This window comes from Pieris rapae, chromosome 11 (genome assembly GCF_905147795.1).
Source record: "Pieris rapae chromosome 11, ilPieRapa1.1, whole genome shotgun sequence".
NCBI lineage: Eukaryota > Metazoa > Arthropoda > Insecta > Lepidoptera > Pieridae > Pieris > Pieris rapae.
The window spans coordinates 8,031,735-8,055,896 of record NC_059519.1 but is presented as its reverse complement, the minus strand read 5'-3'; the positions used below and the strand labels follow the sequence as shown (position 1 = coordinate 8,055,896).

The 24,162-nt window shown below is 34.2% G+C and overlaps 1 protein-coding gene across 6 annotated transcripts in view; it reads left to right on the top strand.

Moving 5' to 3' along the window:
- Positions 1-24,162, top strand: part of LOC110994312 — a 75,544-nt gene that overhangs the window by 32,346 nt on the left and 19,036 nt on the right. For all 6 annotated transcript variants that reach the window (XR_006750494.1, XR_006750495.1, XM_045630048.1 and 3 more), the window contains exon 2: positions 3,532-3,877. Coding sequence is in view for 4 of the 6 variants with exons in the window: in XM_045630048.1 (XP_045486004.1) it covers positions 3,532-3,877 (346 nt within the window). In the remaining 2 variants the exon portion in view is untranslated. The remainder of the gene's footprint in view (positions 1-3,531; positions 3,878-24,162) is intronic.

Sequence of the window (24,162 nt, the reverse complement as noted above, 5' to 3'; positions counted from 1 at the left end):
AGATAGCGCTAATCGCTATACGTCATGAAATGCGAAGTAGCTTATTTGGAACTTTTATATTTCGAATAATTTATGTGTTGCATAGCTATTTGGCACTTTATCCATACATTGTGAAACAGGCCCTAAGTGACATTTACAGTAATATAGCTACATAAGCTAAATTATAGTTCTTCACTACTATATTAAAGATTAAACGATCAATATTTAGTTACATTGCTACAGTAAAATATCTTCCTTTTTTTAATATAATTAATTCATCGCTTTTAGCGATTGCTACAATCGATATGGCTTGAAGGAATATTTGTATTATTTATTTTATGTAAAAGTGTGCCGACTCGTTAGTCTTCGAGTAAGTTATTTTCAATTTTACTAAATGTCAGATGTCATGTTGACTTTCGCACGGCCGCTTTTCACAGAGGGCGTGTTTCCGCATCACACTGCCAAGTGTACAAATTTGTTAATAATCTATTTCCTTGTGTCATATTTAGCACCATTTAAATTTAAAAAAGTTACATCACATGCTTAAGGTAAATAATAATTCTTATATATTTGACTTGTATGTTGTATTATAAAATCAGTTTATATAGTGTAAAAGTTAAAGTTTTAAGTTTTAATACTCTAGATGTCACCTGAGGCTACAATTACTGAGATGACGTCCCACCCTGAAACGGAAGAACCAATATTCTGACGATGAGGATATACTCGTATACAAATTACAATACTTGACCTTAGCCACTTCGGCCAGTAAATGGTAATGCTGGTCTGTGATATTTCCTCTAGGTCGAAGGTAGAGCAGAACCTTCTTCCACATAAGTGACCCACAACATTAACGTGACTCACATAATTCATGAAATTTATCGGATTGATGCATTGACATATTCTGTGCGGATGAATTGATGATTCAGTGATCAATTAGATTCAAATTAATATTCCTGGATAACCGATAACGCTAGAGGGTTGTTCCTAAACGTAGTAGAAGCCTGAATTATCTATTTATTCTTTTGAAATTTAACCAAATAAATAAACCTGTCGCACTCTGGGGACTGCCGCGGTGAAGCTATTGCATAGCATTTTTTATCAACTTATATAATTGTAATTATTTATTTATGCTGTATTTTTTTCTTTCATATTAATTCACTATACCACTCTACCAGACTCAGACTAACACGTCTATATAGTCTGTCTCACTCTAACCGATGTGAGACGCAGTATGCGTTCTGTCCTGCTTTAACGCGTATTGGCCGCAACTATATTACGTCATCGTGTGTTAGGTATTTATTTTGGTTACGGAATTTCTTGATTCCGTCGCCGCGCTCACAATCTATGCAATAGCATAGAATTTACCGCTTTGAGCGTAACAAAATGTTATAGTATCTAGCATGAGCAAAACTTAGCTTTTATATAATTAATTATTTTAAATAACTATCTTATAACCAACAGTTACTAACTACATCAAAATTTAAAACATTACTTATTTATGTTAAACGAATCTTGACTATTTCGTCAGAACGTAATACAACCTAATATATTACTAAGCGATATATTTGATTCAATATGAATAACTTTAAATATGTATGCATGCAGTGTTCAAGTTTAATGTATTATAATGCAATTTCCTTCAAGCGATCGGTTGTGATAATTTGCGGATAGGATGTGACGTCATGCCATCGTCCGCAATTAGTTCTTGTACTCGCTTTAATGACACTCTACAACCATTAATATTCATTGAGATAAGGGTGTACATTGTTTATGCACAGTATTAAAATCTGCACCTATTTATGACCTATCACTACACCTATCACTCACACCTATCTCTGAGAGTTCCCATGACGGGTTCGATCACCAGATGTGCATGAATGGACTTTCTGTCTATGTGCGTTTAACACTAGTTCACATGGCGAGGGAAAAATATCAAAGGTGTATTTGGGGCACATTATAAAAAAAACCATGACCACGAAATAGTTACAAAAATCTGACTCCCAAAGCTAAAAAGAGTGTAGCGCCGCTGGGTATTTGAAGATCTTTAGGCGCATGACGATAAAATTTTTACGGAATGTCACTAAGATGTGCAGCGTTTTTATCGAAGAAAAAGGAAAAAGCGATTGAGACCGCGTGTGAGAGAGAGAGTGAGAAAGGGAGATCGAGAAAAATCACGCTATTGGTTGATTTATTCGTTTGTCGCATCACGTCTTGTGCAGTAAACGCAGATTTTTTATTTATTTATATTGTATTTATCACATACAGTGTGTAAACAGCATGAATCCTTACAAATATATGGAGTGATCATATACTGGTACATGACAAGCTATTAGGGTTTTTACCTTAGTAATAATTAATTTACAAAGAAGTTTCACATCTAATATGAGTACTTTGTACGCACGCCCTTTTGTTTAATTTCGTAGTATAACGTAACTGAAGAATGCTTTAAGACTTTAAACTTAATTAACTTTTAATCTAGACAAAGCTTGGGGTAATGTTAATCCTCTTGCAGGGCCTGGTATGTTTATCACTGAAGTTTAATTAATATTATCAATCAGTGGATCTTTACAGATTCTTTATTAAAAGCTTTAACCTAGAGACAGCTCTTCTCTATTGTAATCAATAAAAATAAATTACTGGATTTACATAAGCAATATAGATTCATAGATAACAGAGAATGTAGATTGTAGAGGTAAATTGTCTTTCCCAGTGTATTCAAAGTATTGACCACAAACTTGTGACTTACTCTGTGGGCGGTGATTACAGTCCATGATTAAACCTCAAGACGATTGAAGATAGTTGTAAATGGGTCGAGCCTAGTACTAATTGTAGTACTCACATTGCTAATCACGGTAATTCACAAGAGTAATGTACTAATTATGTGCGTCTGCCTGTTTGATGTGAAATTTGTTATTATACAAAGAAACTCTGTTAAATATAAAATAGCTTAAATATAAAATAGCTCTGCTGTGTCAGAGATAAGGACGGAAAATGTTAAAAATCTAGAAACAAACCGACGCAATCTGTTATTTATAAGTAAAAAACACAGATTTATTAGTTTTTTGAAGTTTGATTTCGAACCAAGGCAACGATAATAAGTACATATATGTAAAATAAATTAAACTATGTATATATTTTTTTTTTATATTATAATAAAATTACTCAAAATCTAGGCTACGAATATGATTTTGTTCCATTCGGTGTCGAGACCCTTGGTCTGTGGGGTCCTAGCGCTATAAGGCTTTTAAGGGAAATATCAAAAAGTTTAGTCGACATCACTGGAGACCGAAGAGCTGGCAGCTACCTCGAACAAAGAATTAGTCTAGCTATTCAAAGGGGGAATGCTGCCAGTATCTTCGGAACCTTGTCTAAAGGGACTACTTTTAGTATTATATTTTTGCTGATCTTTGTATCCCAAAGTATATTGAATTAGAATATGAGAATATTAGAATTTATTCATCTAAAACGGTAACACGAATTGTGTAATCCCAATTATTTTAAAATTTGTTGTTGATTTATTGAAATACAGTAAAATAAAAATTTTTTTTTCAGGCTAACAGCATCCCGCCTAAGCATAACGATCATCGTAATACTACTGAAATCAGTGAATGGTGAGCCTCACCGGGAAAATCAGAGCTGTGGAGGCCGGCTCAAGGGCCCCGTGGGAACAATTCATACCCCAAACTTCCCCAACCCGTTCCCCGTTCCCATCAAGTGCAAATGGATTATCGAGCACGACATCGTAAACGGCACTATATCGATATACTTCACGCAGCAGTACATCACTAGTGGATTGACGTTTACGGAGTATATGTACTATGACGACACCTACAAGTTGGGGGAGAGGCGGGCCCTCACTGTCACCGAAGAGAACATCACTAGGATTAAATATTTACAGGTAATTTATCTATATAGCGCGCTTGCCATCTCTCTTGAAAATCTCTATTCATATTATAACATGGTAGCGTACAATCAAATACTTATATAAATAATTTATTAGACGTAATATTTGTCAATAATCTGGTATTGCCTACTAAAGAGAGCTTTTTGCATTCTGTTTATTTAATAAAGGAAAATCAATTATGTATATTTTTATTGACATAAATGTACCTTGTGTTAGCTAAATGAATAAAACATGATTATGAATTTGAAGTTGCAAATAATAAAAATAAAGCCAAAATTAATTTCCAATCGTGACAAAAAGATAATATACAGCTTATACTTTTTACATCGTATACAATATTTTATTTATCTTGTTATATATCCTATATCTAAGCTAAATTAATTACCGTCGATCGGAACCCATTCGCGGGTAAAACCTCCTCCTGCTTTTTCCAACTGACTTCTATTTCTTCTATCCACCTTTTCATAGGGCCCCCTCATCTTCATACCCTTGGTCCTTCCCATACAGTTGTCTTTAAAGTCCACCTTTTATTTTTGTATCTTACTATATACCCCGCCCATTGTGACTTCTGTTTCAGGGCATATTGTAATAATTGGCATAATATGGAATTTGTTAGTAAAGTTGTCTTTTTCAGATCAGATTATCTAATATTCCTTAACAGAATAAAACTGCCATTACTCAATTTAGTAAAACATTTCAATCACAACCCCTTAGGGAAGAGAATATTTCGTAAGCGGAACAATATTAAAAGTCAATAGGACTGGAGACGGAAGTCAGATAAAAGATAAGTCAGATAAGATAAACCTCAAGAGATATGAAAAATCCGGAAAACCGCAATAATGTTACTTAAGTATAAGATATTTGGTATTCAATCACCGAGAAACACTTGAATAAAGAAAACTCTCTCAAAACTCGTTGCTTACTTTGTTTTGTTTTTTTTTTTTTTTTATAGAACAGGGGGCAAACGGGCAGGAGGCTCACCTGATGTTAAGTGATACCGCCGCCCATGGACACCCTCAATGCCAGAGGGCTCGCGAGTGCGTTGCCGGCCTTTTAAGAATTGGTACGCTCTTTTCTTGAAGGACCCTAAGTCTTACTTTACTTTTCATCTACTAGTTTATTGCCTTAATTGTTGTTGTGTTAAATAAATGAATAAGTAAATTAATTTGTCCTCATACTGAAAATACACTTGAAAATAATAATTTATATAATAATAACGATTTATTTATTTTTCTCCCATATAACATTTACAACAATAAATAAGATTACAGTTGTGACGGTATTGGGAGACTGTCACTGTATCAGACTGTGAGAGAAGTTTCCAAACTAGGTAAGAACTTGTGATATGGATAACCAGGCTTCCATTCCATAGCATAGTCATATTGAGTAGTAACAAAAAGTACATATATAAAATGGGTAGGCAAACATATAAGTATTTAATGAAGAAAGAAAAACAAAACAAAGCAGTCAACTGGTTGGAAGTTAGTAGAAATAAAGTTTAGGTATTAGATGTTTGTATGTGAGTATGTGTGTATGTGTGTGTGATAGTGGAAGAGGGTATGTATGCGTGGGTTAGTGAGTGTTAAAAGGTTGTGTGTGGATATGTGTCAGGCACATGCCTGAGAACATATGTGAAAATTATTTTATTACATCTCGTAGATTTTCCGTTTGTTAGTTCAAAGTAAGTAAAAATTTATGAACTCTTTGCTTTACACATTTTTTTGTTTTAGGATATATATTCAGAGTTTTGTTTAGTTTGTTATAGCCCAGTAAAGAGAACGATTGTTGAGAAAAAAAATGTACTGGAGAAACGGTAGAAATAAATACAAAACATTATTACTCTGATTGCATCAATAGTACAGAATCCGTTTAACCGACATTCATTCCTTTTTCATCAAAAACAACTTCGCATCAGCCTGTCATAAGAACGTTACGTAAAAAATTCGCACGCCATGTGTATTTAACCTTTTTTCCACAGAAAAAGCTGAAAATATCTCGCTTCTGTATTTAAAGGTTACAAAAACAATAAACTGCGCCACAGAAGCACTGAATACGCTTCGCCAAGGGCTATAAATCCATCGACGTTTTCAAAAGTGCCATTTCACTCGTAAAGTTTCAAGCCAGAATTGACAATTTGTAGGCGCGTAAAGTTACCCTCGTAATTTTGATGCAATCTCACAACGACAACTAATAAAATGTGAATAGGTAAAGCCTAAATTATTAATTTTATAGCTAGAGACGAAAAGTAAAGTAAAAAAATGTCTCAAAAATGTATGAAAATATGTTATTTTTCTTGAAGTCCCTTATTTATACTGTAACTACTGTTTAACTGTGTGGCGAGTGTGGATTTTTGTGAAGATCCGATCATATTAATTAAAATATAATGAAATTATAAGCAAAAATACCGAAATGAAAATCGTGATTAAGGTGAATTTGACCTTTGCAATTCGAATTTTAAAATGCGATTGTTTGTTATACGTACGTATCAACATATGGAACATTTTGCTATCCCATAGAGAGATATCCCTATTCGCATTTCCGGATTTAACACCCCAGAACTAAATAAAACTTTCTTATACGTTTCCTTACCATAGAAACCTTCCTCAGAGTTTAATAAATAAATAAAATAATAAATTACTTTAATTTGTCCAGTCTTAAGTTTTGCGCTTAGCAACATATTGTGCGATTCATTTTTATTAAGTAACATTAAATACCTATCATAGAATAAAAAATACTGGGTAGAGGGTACCTATATTTTTCATAGCACAGCGTGAAAAAAAACAATTACAATTTGTAATTCTAATTATGTTTCATAAAACCTTATTTTAGAACACGCAATAATGATTGCTTATTTTCTATTATACCTGCAATAATAAATCGTTAGTTTAATCTAATTGCACAATTACAGTATGGTGAATACCAGTTTTGTATGCAAATTGGCTGATTATCACAATTCCACTCGTACTAAAGGCCAATTATGCGTTTTAATTATAGGTTATAGCTGTAATTAATCTCTCATATTGATTCGTGATGTGAGCAACGTAATCAATCATTGATTCTTGATTATGCTTACGCTGCGAGCCTTTCGACAGTCTCCAATAGAAAGTATTGCTGTTAAATTTGTCAAAAGATTATCTACTTGTACAGTATCGAGCTAAATCGGGTAAAGAGTCGGCAGCTGTCTGTCGAACCTTATCGCACTGGTTTTGAATTTTAAATTTAGTAAATCACTTCGAAGAATTTGGTCCTGTTTGCGACGGCGGTGTTTGATGTAATCACACGTCAATATCGTAACAGAAAACCCTCAAAGAGATAAAGTTTATTATATCGGCCTGATATTTTACGCGCCACTAGTGCTATGTATTATTTCGCTTATATATGTACAGCCTTTTGACGTGACAACTTCTTATAATTCGATGGAGCCGGTTGCACGCACGAAAAAACATGACGCATGGCATAAAGTGCAAGCGAGAGCGCGGAACGAGCGACAAAGAGGCACAATCGGCTGCTTTCGGCAGCGTTCGTTCGTTACAAAATTGACATAATTATATTTCTAAGTACAAATGAATGTAACTTGATCAATTCAATTGTGATTTCCATTTATTCCATCTATATATATATATCCATACAAAATATCTATCAAACAAATTAAATTAAAATTTTCTTTTGAAAAATGCAACCATTCTATCAGTATTTTCTTATGACGTAGTCACGGTCAACTATCATCAATAAACCTTTACAGACAACCAATTTTTATTCAAGATTCTAGGTGTTATTAGACAGTTAGTTATTGTCTCCTCAATAAGTTCATTAGACGACGCCAACATCGTTCAATTCATAAAGTGCAACAGGCTGGGATACGTGCACCGAATGGCGAAAGACAGAACCCCAAGGTCCCTAGAACTCACAACCCGGTGGCAAGAGAATACTCATCGGGCGTTGGTATGGAGTTGTCAAGGACGCGGGATGCACTGGATAGAATGCGATGACGAAGTGTACTTGAGATGGCTCACAAGGCAGTTAAACCATTGATGATGATGATGAAATCACAATACTTTCGAAGAGACGCGATACTTTAATATAGAGAAATGCGCATCTTGTAATGCGTAAAAATTAATTTTAAAACAAACGAGGTTATTGTTGATTTTCCAAATTACATGAAGAGTCTCATTATTTGAATTCGCTGTGAAATTCGCAGAACACCGACATCTTTTCTGTTTAATTAAGAAACAAAATTGTCATTTCTATAATAATATTTTTATGAGCAGCCTTATATTCCTTATACATTATTAGTGAAACAAAGTAATTAAGGTAACCTTATGTTTCTCCCTTTATTATATTTATTACTATTAACTATTATCGTCTTATTCGGATACAGACACACATCTGTATTTCCGGGATATATAGATTTTCCTTTTAATTACTTTATTACTTTCTATTGTGTTATTTCTTTGTTTATAAAATAAGCAGCAAGAAAGCAGTGTTGGCCTGAGTTCGTATGTTCGATCCCCGGCTGTGCGCCAATGGATTTTCTTTCTATGTCTAACATTCGCTCGAACGGTGAAGGAAAACATCGTGAGGAAACCGGCTTGCCTTTGACCCAAAAGTCGAGGGCGTGAGTCAGGCACAGAAGGCTGTTCACCTACATAGACTTACACCTATTAGATTAACAGATGCAGAAATCTGAAGCCCAGACCTAAAACAGCTTGTAGCACCATTGATTTATTTATTTTTAATAAAATAACATAATCTATAACAGGACGCATGAATACTTTCCACCTCATTTCAGACTATTATAATAACTAACCTTAAAATATAATAACTAAAATGTAGTATTAAAAGGATTTAGGTAAGCGTCCGAAGATACTCGCAGCGGCCCCCCTTTGAATAGCTAGACTAATTCTTTGTCCGAGGTAGCTGCCAGCTCTTCGGTCTCCTGTGAAACTACTTTTGATTCTTGACTCTAATTTACTCCGTTAGCAGACATTGTGGACTATGTGTACGGGCTCCGCACAGGTTGAATACTGATGAAAAGCACGTTTTTATTAAGTATTGTTATTTTCCTCGCTAGAGAACTCTGATAATAAACGCGTCCGATCGCTGCTATATTCTAAGTGCTATAGGGAGAACCGCTTTTTTTAATGGATTCTCGCTGTAGGCCTTAAGGGTTCTGTAGACCTTTTCAATGTGTACAATACTAAGTAGGTACATTATTTTGATAAATCACTGAGGGTTCAGCGTGCGTTTGCAATGTAATCGGAAAAAAAATAATTATTTACGACGTCACAAAGAGACCTCAAAAATAACAGAATTTCTCCACTGTTTCAAGGATGTTATTATACATATAAACCTTCCTCTTCTATCACTGTATCTATTAATAAAACCGCATCAAAATCCGTTGGCTATTTTTAACGATTTAAGCATACGTAGGGATATAGAGAGAAGCGCTTTGTTTTACTATGTAGTGATGAAATCTTTATTAAAAATTGATTTGGTTTGAGGAGGGGGTTGGATGTTAAAATTTATCACAAAAAATAAAAATGCCTTTGAGGGGTGGGCTAACCTAATCAATCAATAATACATAAAAAGATCATGAAAATCTGTCAAGCCTGAGTAGTTTGCTTATAAACTGTGATACGAAAGTTTCATATGTATAAGCTTTCCCCAAGCTTTTTTATTCACCAATTTATTCTTCGAATATTACGGCCTTGATGAAGACATTAACTCACGATTATTCTAATTTCATTCAAATTAGGTCGACAAATGTATTAAAATGTAAGTAAATATTCTAATTCTATATCAAATTAAGCAAATAGAATGAAAATATATTGACTGTATTATTTCAAAGCAAATGGAACTCAAATAGAACGAAACAACATTTTGGAATTACGTCTTTGTTTCGTAAACACCTCAGGGCAAGCAAACAAATAAAAGAATCGGAATGAACCGAATCAGGGTTGAAAATCTGAAAATCGGAATATTCGGAGTTTTATTGCATATTGACATCGCGACAACAAATCTATCACCGAAATTTATATTCAACAAAATTATAAAACGTTCTAAATATGAAATTCGGGAATGTCAATGATGATGTTTTGCCTCACCCAAAATGGTTCACAATGGAATAGTTATTGTTTGTATTTATATCATGTCTTCAGTTTCTCTTATGAATCTTTGAATATAATTTGTAATTATATTCAGAGCACATTAGCACACAATTCTAAAAAGTCATAATTTCGACGGCTTTCTTGACCTAGACTAGTCTAGGTTCTAGAAAGTTAACTACCAGTTATTATTTGACCGTTTTCTAGAACGTTTAATGTAGTACTCTAACTATTGATTTCATAGGTTATGAGATAGAGTATTGATACTATATCTAGAGATATGGCATCTCTCTTTTCTGTTCCACCGCATTTACCATGCAGAGTGTACATAGGAGTTGTTGGGACTAATATCTGCAGCTGAGTTTCATCATCGGACGTCAAGGCAAAATACTAAAAACCATTCTAACACCATGACATCCGTTGTTCCACATCTGAGCGTTTTCTAAGGTAGTTTTTGTCGTGCCCCACCACTATGTGGAACCAGCTGCCCGCTGATATTTCCGTACCAATTCTTAAAAGCTTGGTAGCCTTCTGGCAGTGCGAGTGTCTATGGGCGGCGGTATCACTTAACGAGCCTTCTGCCCGTCTGCCTCCTGTAACATAAAAAAATAAAAATGAATCACAAAAACTCTAAAGACTACTGGAACAATTCGAGCAATTTAATCTTTAATATTCCGAACACTCCGATGAAGGATATTTAAACAGAGAAAAATTTGAAAACTCAAGTAATTTCACCGAAACCTGACAACCCTATAGAAACCTAAGAAATACCGCCTACGGGGATCGTATGCTAAATAGCTATTTTTTACATTCAGGGATATCTCCTTGTTTGTATGCAACGCTTGAAACAAAGATTTTCTTTGTGATATATACGAGTTCCTATATTGCCTTATATTCTTTATGATACCAATAACAAAAACTGAATGTGGTACATTTTCTATAAAAGCGTTTAAAAATTGTACGATTAACTGGAAAATAAGGCAGTCAGTAGCATATATGGGACGATGAAATGAAGCAGTATGGAAGGGTCTGGAAGAGGTGTTTATCGGGATCGGCAAACCGATTTAAGTTTGATTTGAGTTTATATATTGTGTGTTAGGAAAATAAATTGTCGAAAAAATATAAAATTAAATTATTTTTTTTATATATAAACTCATTTATAAATAGAAACATTTAATTAATTAGATTAAATTTTATTCTAATAAATAAACGTTGTCTAGTCCAATCAAAGACATGAGACATTACGTCATTCCGTTAGGCCAATCACAAACAAGCGAACCGCGCCATAGTTTGACGATCACGAAATACGTACTATTCGAAGGTTTGACACAGTGTTGGCCTTGTCGCATGACTCTCATTTCCGAGGTCATTGGTTCAATGCCCGGCTATGTATCAATGAACATTCTGACATTGTACGCATGTAAAACTCGCTCGTACGGTAAAGAAAAACATCGTGAAGAAACCGGTATGTATATGTCAGACACAAACTGTTGATAACCTACTTGTCCATTAAAAAAAATAATTCATGGAACAGATACAGAAATCTGAGGCCCAGACCAGTTGTAGTGCCACATTTTTTTTGTAAGTAGCTGTCAATAAGTATCAACTGTCAAAAGGATTAATTGCTAGTGCTTCGATAAGCATCAGCGATTTTACATTTGACTTTTAAAATACATATACCTACACTATATTGTTTTTGTTCTATAATTAGGATATGATGTTCGTATTTATTTAGGTCAGTTTCGTTATTTTCCAGAAAGGTGTTGTTGTGGACAGTCCAATTTAAATACGTGACCCACTTATAATTTTTAAAAATTATAAAATGTTGGATACCGCGTTAGATATGGAGGAAAAATTTCTGCATTGTTTCTTATACTTCTGTCATTGCTCATCGTTACTTTTTATCTTAATACTGCGAATAGCATCAAATAATAAATACCTATATATGTAGAATTCAATGTTGCCTATCAGTTTACTACGTCATTAGTTCTTTTTTAAAGTGTAGAAGCGAAACGCGTCAATTTAAAACTTAATCAAACGTAAAACATTGAAACAAGTTTATTGCGCGTAAACTTAACGACACAAAACAATTGAAATGTATAGCATTCATAATTCATTTGACTCGTCACTACAAATTTTTTTTATAATTTTACCTAACTATGTGGAGTCCTATTCAGTCATAATATATAATTTATGCAAAACGCCTCTTGACTTTGTAGTATCTAGCAACTTTGACAGCGTTTGAAAATATAACTAAAAAATAATCGATTTGAAGTAGATATTTTTTTCAATTGTAACACAAAAAGCAGTAAAAATATTGTTTTAATACTTTCTCGATGTCTGAGCGTAAGTAGTGACCAGTGATAACTCATCACTATTATGCGCAGGCGCTAAGTAAAGTTTATCAAATTACAAGAATTAAAACGGATGCATTATTTCTTAATTGTATTGAATCAAATGTAAAAATATTTTAAATGACCTTTGGACTCACATCTCACCTGAGGCCGTGTGCAATAATGGACACATGTGTGCATTAAAAATTTTCTCGTACGGTGAGGGAAAACATCGAGGAAATCGGCTTGCCTTAAAAGCCGACGGCATGTGTCAGGCACAGAGGGTTTGTTGCTTATTAGAACTAATTATCACAAAGCATATACAGAAAACCGATACTTTTTATCGTTTATTTTATTTGTCACATGATTAGATAAATTATTATTTGTTAAGTTGCAACGAAGAGATTAGAAGAATTCCCCCAACTTATTTTTAAACTACCCAAGCCTTACTTAAGTAAATATTACTCTTCAAGTTCTTAGTCGAACGATTTCAACTTTTATTAATTTATAAAGTTCGAGAACTTTCGCAAAGATTTTTCCACCATACAGTGGAATACAAAACAAAAAGTTGAGTCAACTTAATTAAATTGAAGATTGGAAGCTTGGCTTTACCTACAACTTGCCTTGACCTGGGTGTTTATGTATTTGTATGTTATCAAAGCTCGGTTCAATTTTGTTGCTTAAATAAATACCTAACTTGTATATGACAATATCGGCTGTATGTATTCCACTTGTTTGGCTGAAGACGCAGTTCCTACTTCTCACCTAAATTGGTTTTCGTGATGTTTATATCGTTTTCGTAACATAACAAAAAACAATCTACCAAATTACGTAGATAATTTATAATATTTTTATTATTAAATCTCAACAAGTACGAGTATGTGTACGAGTAACGTTCATATGCATTGTTCTGAACAAGTCGCATCGTCTCTCAGGAGAATGCGAAATGCTTCGGTGCATTATACTGGTGCACGGAGAATAAACCAAACACAACCTTAATATTCCTAAAATGTTGTCCATATTTCTGCTTGAATTTCAGTTGAAATTCAAATAACTTCATTTACCACGGCAGTACAGTTATTTAATAATAACTGATATTTGAATTAGCACCAAAGATTAGCATGAATAATAAGTTAAATTACATATTATAGTTACATAAATATTAAGAAAACATTATCATATCTTCGCAGTTGAGTTCCGTTTTTTTAAGATTTTTCTGCAAAAAATTGCAGAAATTACTTAGAAAAATTCTTTCGATTGATATTTGTGTGTGCTTTAAATGAATGTCATGTTTGCCTCTAATTGCTTGTCACATTAAAAATTGTATTTTGTGTTTGTTTTTACCAATGTATCAGTGTGCCTTAACTTTATCAATAAAAAAAAATATATATATGCGTGTTGGACTCTATACCAAGTTCTTTTTTCAAATCTTATATATAAAATTGTCTCCTTTGGCGTCGAGGGTACTTATTGTAAATTTATCCATTTTTAGTGTAAACACCCATCCAAAAATAAATAACGATTCATTTCTCGTTTGAAAATAGAAAAACAATATCCGGAACAGAAAAGCCGTCGTTCCGAATGGGGACGACCGATTTACGCGAAAGTATCGTGCGAATGAAAACAAATGGTCTGTCGAATCCAGCTAAGGACCCGGCTTTTCTTAAAGGCGTTTTCATATTGGAATTCGCGAACAATAGTGAACATGCGGAGCAGACTCAGATCTGTAACAGCGCAATAAATTGCTAAGCGATACCGATGTACCCGTTACGAAAGTGTATGAACCAATGGTGGGTTTAGCGAAGGGTATCCTTATCAGAATATGGGGTCTGGAGTAGGTTGATGCAATACTTTGTCGGTGGGAAATAAAACTGTGCTTGCGTGACGCCCACAAAAATGAGTGTTCGTGGGTTGCCCTCTCTTGCCCTCCTACCTATGCTTCTAAAAATGTACGATAAAGGAAAAAAACCTATTTATCTACCTTCTAGATCAAGAAATCAAAAGACGTTAATTAGCGTGTTAAAAGGTGACTCAGTTTGTAACGAAGCAGTGACGCCTTGGTAGATTGCCAGTCACCTTTAAACACATCTGAAATGCAAGTTACATTACTCTCAAACCAATGACCCAATATATTAACAACATTCCTGTACGAGTAATGTATACATTAATTAGTGTAAAATACTATTAAAAAAAACGAATATTATTTTAGTACACACTAAACTGTACACGGTACTGAAACAAATCTATATTCCTATTTTCTAAAAATATTTTTGACATGACAACGTCTTATAATTTGATGGAGCTGGATGCACGCACGAAAAAACATGACGGATGCGGCGTTACCTCGCTCTGAGGCGTTACATTAAAGGCTTGAAGTGCAAGCGATAGCGCAGAACGAGCGACAAAGAGGCACAATCGGCCTCCGCGTTCGGCAGCTTTCGTTCGTTAAAAAATTGACATAATTGTATTTACGCGTACAAATAAATGTAACTTGATCAATTCAATTGTGATATCCATTTACCTCCTTCTCTATATCCATACAAAATATCTATCAAACAAATAAACTTAAAAATTTCTTTTGAAAAATGCAACCATTCATCGTCAGTAAACCGACTTTACAGACAACCAATTTTTTTGATATATTAAATCACACACGCTTGTCTGTAACCACCCTAACATTGTCTCATGTGTCGATTTCACTATAATATTTTACCTTATAAAAAATCGCTTGCCATATATAATATAGGTAGGTAGTTTAGATACGTTCAATTCTGCTTGTAATGTACCAGCGGTATATCTTTTCTTAAAGATGAATATTTCAAGGTTTTTTTTTTTTTTATAGAACAGGGGGCAAACGGGCAGGAGGCTCACCTGATGTTAAGTGATACCGCCGCCCATAGACACCCTCAATGCCAGAGGGCTCGCGAGTGCGTTGCCGGCCTTTTAAGAATTGGTACGCTCTTTTCTTGAAGGACCCTAAGTCGAATTGGTTCGGAAATACTTCAGTTGGCAGCTGGTTCCACAGAGTGGTGGTGCGCGGCAAAAACTGCCTGGAAAAACGCGCAGTTGTGGAACGGCGGACGTCGAGGTGATACGGGTGGAATTTCGTATTCTGCCTCGACGTCCGATGATGAAACTCAGCTGCAGGTATTAATCCGAACAACTCCTCTGAACACTCTCCATGGTAAATGCGGTAGAAGATGCAGAGAGACCCCACATCTCTACGCAACGCCAAAGGATCAAGCCGCTTGGAGAGATTTTGGTCGTCAACGATTCGAACCGCTCTTCGTTGAATACGGTCAAGTGGAAGAAGCTGGTACTGGGGAGCACCCGCCCAAAGGTGGGAACAGTACACCATGTGGGGCCGAATTTGCGCTTTATATAGTTGCAAGCGGTGGCCCGGAGTGAAGTACCGTCTCGCCCTGCTGAGCACACCGAGCTTTTTGGAGGCTAATTTTGCCTTTCCCTCCAAGTGACCGCGAAACTGAACGTCGTTCGATATGTCAACGCCAAGTATTCCAATGCTGGCGGTGGCTTTAAGGAGAGTGTTTTCGAAAAGAGGAGTAGCGACAAAGGGTGTTTTTTTAGCGGAAAACGCGCAAACTTGTGTCTTTTTGGGGTTAAATTGGACTAGGTTTAGTCTGCCCCAGTCAGAGACTCCACGTAGTAGGGTTTCTACTTCAGACACAAGTTTGTTCCGGTACTCATCGACATCTGCCCGAGAAATACTTGCCCGGCCAGTGTAAAGGTTTTTGTATTATTGTACATATTGAATTTACAGATTTATTATAATTATTAATTTTATAATTTATTTAATTATAAAATTTCTTATCTTTATTCTATTAATGCATTTTCCGCCTAAATAAATCCCATATTTCTAAATCATAAGTGAAAATAAAATTGTGAAATTAAGAAAATGGCCATTGTCATATAATTTAAATTTCTAATTCCGTTGCATAACTACAGTAATTTTAAAATAAGAATTGCATTCTAACAGAGAAAACTCCGTCATTTGAACTATTTCCGGCTGGCCAAAACCGTTTTATCTGGCTGTAAAGAGTCTCCGACAAAAGAGATCCGACGCAAATCCCGACTATCTTGTTACGGATGTCAATAAAATTCGTCGTCGGAATTTTACGATACCTCCCTTCCTGACGCACACAGAATCTGACAATCAACTGAAATAATTAATTTAATGGATTTGTCAGGATTTACATCATTTCAATAAAACGAAGTTTTATGTTATTTAATTAGACGCAAAAAGGTTTCATTGCTGGGATCTAATTTCGTTTTCTATGCTTGAACTACCAAATAGTGGCCTGATGCGCATTATACCGCGAAATCTTAAATTGATTATTGAAGCAAAGAATGTGAAATAATACATTTATTTCTTATAGAGACTAACAGTTTTACTTAGTTTCTCTTTCGAATTTCGAATTTGGAAAAATCCCAAAAACCACTTTTCACATTCTAAGAATGATTTGGTTTAAATACATTGGACCGAGCCAAAAACAGAAAAACAATAAATTATTCGTTGGTATTCAAAATAGTAGGAAAACATTGCGGGGCGAGGATTTGAGACAAAATACAAATAAACAGGAATTTTGCGGTTTCGCATTAGACACGAAAAGGTCTGTTTTTATCGCTTTACGTCTCGTATAAACTTATTGTTTCAAATGTACATGATATGATGAAAATTAAACATTAGAACATGTCTCCAGAAATGGATTCTGACTACATTGTTAAAATTGCTGAACTGAATTCGTTCGATGAAATTGGACTGTTTCCTGAGGTGGAATAAATCTGATTTTTTAACACATTAAGTGCTCTTTTCTTGGATCCGATTTTCTTGGTCCAGCTGGGTCATAGTAGCGGTGCCGCCCACTCGGATCCGTGCGAGCGTCCCTCATTCATTGTTCATTCTCGTCGTTCATTGTTTAAACCTTTGCTAGCTCTTGGAACCGAGTTTTCGGCACCCAATGTATCGTATGCCGACCCACTCGGATCCGACAATTTTTTAATACAAATAACAATTACACGTGCGAACATCTACTAGTCTAGTACATTTATTGAGCTACATTAATAAAACTGTCACCTTCAAATAAGCTAACGCGAGAATTTGCTTGATTTATTCATTCGCGTTTTACGAGGTCGTAAAGAGGGGCGTGTAAAAATAAAACCATAAACATCTGAATAGGAAGTTATGATGTGAACAGACAATGTTCAACCGCGGGTGTAAGGTTGTTTTCGGAATCTGGCAACAATATACATCGCGATTGACGTGTTTTATTAGGCCGGCAACGCACTCGCGAGTGTGCAACGCGAGTGTCCATTGGCGGCGGTGTCACTTAACATCAAGTGAGCCTCCTGCCCGTTTGCCCCCTGTTCTATAAAAAAATATAACTTCAATTCGGTTGTATCGGATTGCCTACGTCGTTGTGTATTAGTATTTATTCTTCTGTCCTGCATAAGATCGATCGAAGCTCTCAAAAGGAAAAAAAAACCCGCTTTTTAAACATTTTTCACTGTGGACCATGCTCGTTTTCATTGAAACGTTATCTGTGTTAGTCGATAATGAAGCTTTTGTACTCAAAGAACTTCGCGAAAGAAAATCGGTTTAGTTGTTTTAAGTCTTTCCTCTACAAAATGAATTACTAATATAAAGTAGATATAACTTGAATAGTTTTAAAACTTGTTTAATGTGTAGTTAATAATATCAAAACTGTGTATATGTAACCATTTCTGTATTATTTACCATATACCGTATGTCTGTAACTTACATTAAGTCTTGAATCATTGCTTAGATTTTTAATTATTTGTTAGTAAAAAAAATTGTTTTGCGCTAACACAATCGTAACGAAATCATTTTGATATATATATTTATATACAAATCATTATATATATTACTTATTTTATGACATATATTAAACAGAGATTCATTAAAAAATACGATTATTTTGGAACATAAGATCATCAAGGTATCACTTATTACACGTCATTAAAATTGAACCTGTAGGCATCCCTATTCATTGGCAAAGAAGACAGAGGGTGTAGGCCGGCGTAAAAAACTCTCGGTACTCTTTTAAAAAAGTAAATCATTATCTCTTTGGAGTAGAGGCTCTTGGGCATGAGGTTCTAGTGCACAGGCGCTGTTAAGTATTTAAGATGGCGCCTGGTAGATGGTACCGGTTAACCCAGAGGTGATGCTTTCCTCAACGAATAAGTCTGCGAAATGCGGCCAGCGTGCCACAGGAACCAAACGTTTTAAATATGTTTTTGTTTTTTCTTTTTATTAATTTTTATTAATGCTATATAAGACAATTTTAATTACTGTTTATTTGATTGCTATGTTTAGGTTTTTATTTAAAAACATTATTTTACGACTACACTTTTGAAAGTATTCTAAAAAAACCTAATATATAGCGGGAATTAAGTGTAACCGTTGTAACATTTACACAATATCAGATAAATTAAATGTACCTTCTGAGAAAAACTGTGGACATTTAATTAAATGTATCAGGTCTTTTATATTTTCTTTAACAACAGCTACATGAAACGCAGTAATTACTTTCTAGAAACGTGTTAACAATATTGTTATATCAATCGGAAACCCTATACAAGTGAAAAAAATCTCTCTCAAAAAAAAATCGTCTTTTGTTTTGTAGTTAGTGTAAAGTTGCATAAGGATTTCACAGTTCAACAAATCTAGACCAGGGAGCCGTGGAATAAATCGAACTAGAAGGACAGTGAATGGTATTATCTTTCACACAAAGTTTATTCCTTCTCTGAGCATGCATTATTCACCTTGTCCAGCTTAGTTGTACTTACAAAGTGCACGTCGTAACATTTTCTATTTGGCCTTATCTTAAGCTATTCGCGCATCTATTGAAGTAGGGTTAGGCAAGAACTAAAGTTTTAGAACATTTATATTATTTGACCGAGACAGTGTTGCCAGATGGTCTTGGCGATATACCCGTAGACTAATTTGATACCCTCACCAGTTGAGAGAGAATCCCACACCAACCATCATGTTTGGACTCATGTGGCCCGAAGCTGGATCTCCACAAGAACAACCATAAAGCCCATGCGACACTTGGTATATAATATTTTTAGTAAAAAAGAATGAACAAAAACCTTAAAACACAAAAAAATTAAAGAATTTTAATTTAATTGTAGAATTTGTGTTTAGTTAAAATCACGTCGTTCGTTATCTCTAACGAATATACAATGAGTAAGGTTAGAGATACGGAACCTATTCTTACGATCTATTCGTATTTCAATTTAGTACCAAAATTAGAACCGTAATATACAATAGCAAAAAAAACTGTACTTGGCGTGTTTTTGAAATTTCCCCTAAAAAACACCTAAATATTCTTTCCCCCTATTCTGCCTCTAACTCGGTTAAGAAACCCCAAATCTAGGGGGAAATCCCCTGATCTGGCAACACTGAACCGAGAGCAATATTGGAGCAACGTTGGCCTAGGTACGTAGGTAGGGTTTATTGTATATGCATTTAACACACGCTCGTACGATGAAAGCAGTGAATGGTGTATGACGCACAGAAGGCTCATAACGTTATTTCCTATAAACAAAATATCACTAAACAGATACAGAAATCTGAGACCCATATCTTACATTTTTAATTTTTGTCGTTTTGACTTTATTATTCCCTAATTTAGGTCGGCGTTTAAAATTCCAGTAATACAAGAATTGCTACCGGTTTATATGACAAGAAGTTTCCTCTCAGTGAATATAATGATTGGAACACCGATAACTGGCACTGTTTAACTATTTTCCAGAACATATAAAAAAGTCGTAAAATATTGCATTTGCAAATCGTTGTGATGTAACAGCAGTCTTATCAGAAGACTTCTCTTCTTCTTTAACTGCCTCTCCATTACTGGAGGCCGTCAGTCTCTTGAAGCGTGTCTTATCCTGTGCCAGAAGCACCAACTCTTCCGCATTTGCAATACCCATCCACTCCCTAAAGTTGCGAAGACATGACTTTTTCCTTCTACCAACATGCTGTTTACCCTGGATTTTACTCATTATAATTAGTTGAAGGATGTGGTAGCGGTCATGGAGCAACACGTGGCCGTGGTATCAGAACACAAATACATAGAAAAATATTTCTTTAACTTAAAAAAATTGTTAAATAAATTGCTATGTCACGGACTTCACTTTTTATCCAGTCCAAAAACCCTTTGCCAATGCGAATATACTTTATTACATACTTAACAAAGCACAAAAATGTTTTTGTTTACATTATTTTAGAATCAAAATGGCAACCCTACGTCCGATAATACCTACGTCACTTGAGATTTGAAACTGGATTTGCGCCATCCAAATGCAATCTTGATGCAGTTAAAGCGATTATAGGAAAACCTGTTTAAACTCAAACGTTAATACCAGTTGCATAAAAGCTTTTTAAAACCACAAAATTGTCGATGTTTATATGTTCTTTTTACAACAGAATTCCGTCGTAACTTTTTCACTTAAGATTTTTACCTCGTGTAATTGATAAAATAAATATGTAATAAAATCCCGTTCAACCGGTTTTTATTAAATGTTACTTAATACAACCGTTAATGGAATTTATTCTTGTTGAACATTGTTATACCATTCACAACGTACGGTTTTAGACATATTTTTTGTATGTACGCATAACGCAACCAGTTATAACTTACTTCAATGGCGCGACCTAAAGAGAGCCTTGGAGATACCAAAGTAACCGATATTAGATGGTGTTTAATTAAATGCAGGTAGTCGGTGATGATTTAATAAACCAAACTTAAAAATAAACTGCATTAATTATTAGCATGTGAGAAATCGAAACGATGATAGTAGTTGCATTTTAAATTGTTTAAAAGTTTTAATGATAGACAACTTTAAATTTATAGAAATTAGATACAGTGATTCAGATATCAGACAAATCTTCAGAGGAAAACAATTTTTACAATATAAAATATTAGGTATAAACTCACAACTTTGGGACGGTAGTGTGCTTTTTGTTTCAGTTTTGCTCCAGTTCTCGTAAAAATTATAATTCTAAGAGAATTAACAGCGAAATTAAAAATATATTATAGAATTTATTAAAGAATTTTTTGTTTAGGTTCTGCTCCAGTTCTCGTAAAAATGATAATTCTAAGAGAATTAAGAGCGAAATTAAAAATATATTGAAGAATTTCAGAAACAGAGACGTATGAAGACGTAAGAAACGTTTAAGTTTATTTTCTTACATTACAATTTACAATTAAACCAACGTATATTAAAGTTAAAGTTAAACGCGTTAAAGTTTTTTCACGTAACAAGGTAAAAATCTTTTCAAAAATTTTATCTTTCGCCTTATTCTTCGTTTGCCGAAAAAACGACAGTACCAAAAGAAGAAACTACATTATACTACATAAACTACAGCTAACTTCAGGGTGTCGGTTTTTAGTGACCATGTGCGCGCGCATCGTAAAAATTTACTCCCATCATTTTTTCCCTAACGCACCAAAAGACTTAAAAAACGAGTGTGTATTTATGTAGACGCGATAGATGTTATACATCTTCGGTATAAATCTTTTTAAAATATTTTATCTTTCGCTTTATTCTACGGTTGTACAAAAAAGACACTACCAATAGAAAAAAATGTTCTTTATGACCTCTTTTTTTAATTTTCTTTTACTTAGAAAGGTAATGAATCAAAACAAAGATATCTTATTGATTCTCATTTATTAACAAACTACAGTATGTGGAAACTATTACAATATAGAACAAGTGCTCTTTCAAATATAATTAAAACATTTACGTTGTTTACAATTACTAGTAGATTGTCATTACCCTGTGTATATGATTTACAGAATAATCTTTCAACAATTAGATTGAATTTTTACAGAATTTCATTAATTGTAATAAAATTATTCCTATCATTAATATGTATTTTTGTTTCAAATCTCTTCGAATCAACCGTGGATGATAAAAAGATGGCGTTTAACGAAAAATGTGACGGTAAATTCTAAAGCCGATAAAGATGTTTCACTTCATAACTAAAATCTTGACTATACCTAACTTCACTGTGACGGTGTGCGCACACAACGTAAAAATTTACCGATTAACGCGCTAAAAGAATAATTTCAAAAATGTTGGTGATATAATTTACTAACCAAGTCAACATCCCTTTCAGCAATATGGCTAATATACACCAGAGTAACGGTGTTGGAAACAATAGTCTCCTAGTTGATGACCTACGAGGATTATACAGGAATTAGAGGCTTACTGTTAGCATTAATTCTCGTGTACTGTGACACAATAGATGATCTAAGACTAATGGTGGCAGAGGGATCCTTTAGTATTATCAATACAATGATGGCAATATATAATCTATAAATTTCTTATGTCGTAATAAAAAATCACGGGTAAAATTTATATGACTGTAGTTTTAAGTGTATTCAAAGCTCATTTTTACTAACTATTCAGTCATTAAGTCAGCACATTAAGTAGTTTATTTTAATTGTTACAGAAACTCTTCTGCGAAAAATCGGAATTTACAAGGTAGATTTTAGTTCATGAAATTTAATATAATTTTCTGACGAAGTCTCGATACTACATTGACTTATAAAGCCAAGCGCGTTTTTTATTTTAACCATTTTTGATGAATTCCAATATTCAAAAGATACAACAAACAATAAGAAATGGTCGGCAATAGAGACAGAGATGTTTTTTGCATACCAGAAAATACGGCCATGAAGATCCTCTAAGGCTAATGTCGCTGCCAAGTCGTAAAATATATATTTCTTGATTTCTGTCTAAGCTTTGTGCGAGTGGTCATCAACTTCTATCAATATTTGGAACTAGCAGTGGTTTTGATTGAAAAAATATGATATTTATTATGAGACTGCTATAGGAGTCTTTTTGAAGCGGTCAAAAACTCCACATAACCCATTCCCGAATCATTTACCCTTTCAACTATTCCCTCGTCCTTCACTTCAATGTCCCAAATAAATGTCAAATGAACACAGACTATAATTAAAGTTTATGATCAAATTGTATTCAAGACGATAAAGTCTGAAACATTTTAGAAATACATTTTAAATTAAATCAAGAAAAGTGCCACAAGCATTTCGTTCACAAAAGATTTTTCAGGACTCATCCTTTTCGACAAATTCGTGTTGAATTTAAATTTTATGTTGTTTTCGTCTGGATGTTTGATTCTGTGAGTGATATTGTCCTTTTACTTAATTATAATACTATTATGTAATTAAACTGTCATATGTAATTGTTTACGCACTGTGTAAGATTAATGTTTTAGCAATGAGAATGCTAACCTTTAATACCCGAACCTAATAATTAGTCCACAATCTCAGATAGAAAACAATCCGAGATCAGACCGTGACAGTCGCTCGATCTCCTATCTGCGTCCCAATAACCAAACCCTACGAAGACAATCCATTTTTGGCGACGGATAGAATACAATCTCTTCGCTCTTTACACTCATATTTGATACTAAATTTAAAACAAGTAAAGTAAATAAAACCGTTCAAATAATTTTAAAATATACTCTGTTTATATAAAAATATAAATATGTCTCTGTTTAAAACATCAACAAATTAGTTTTTTAATTATTTTAAAAACTGGTGTAAGTTAAATCTTAAGAGGATATTGGCACAGTTGAACTGTCATTTTCATACAAAGGTGTATCCACATACACCGATTCGACCTACCATGGATAGTTTATATCCACAGATGGCTATTACAATCCGACGAATGGATATTGGCACACTTTCATCTTTACTTGGATTAAATGTCTATCTCAGATGGTCAAAATGGATTAAGATAGGATATTGGGTTTGTGCGTAAA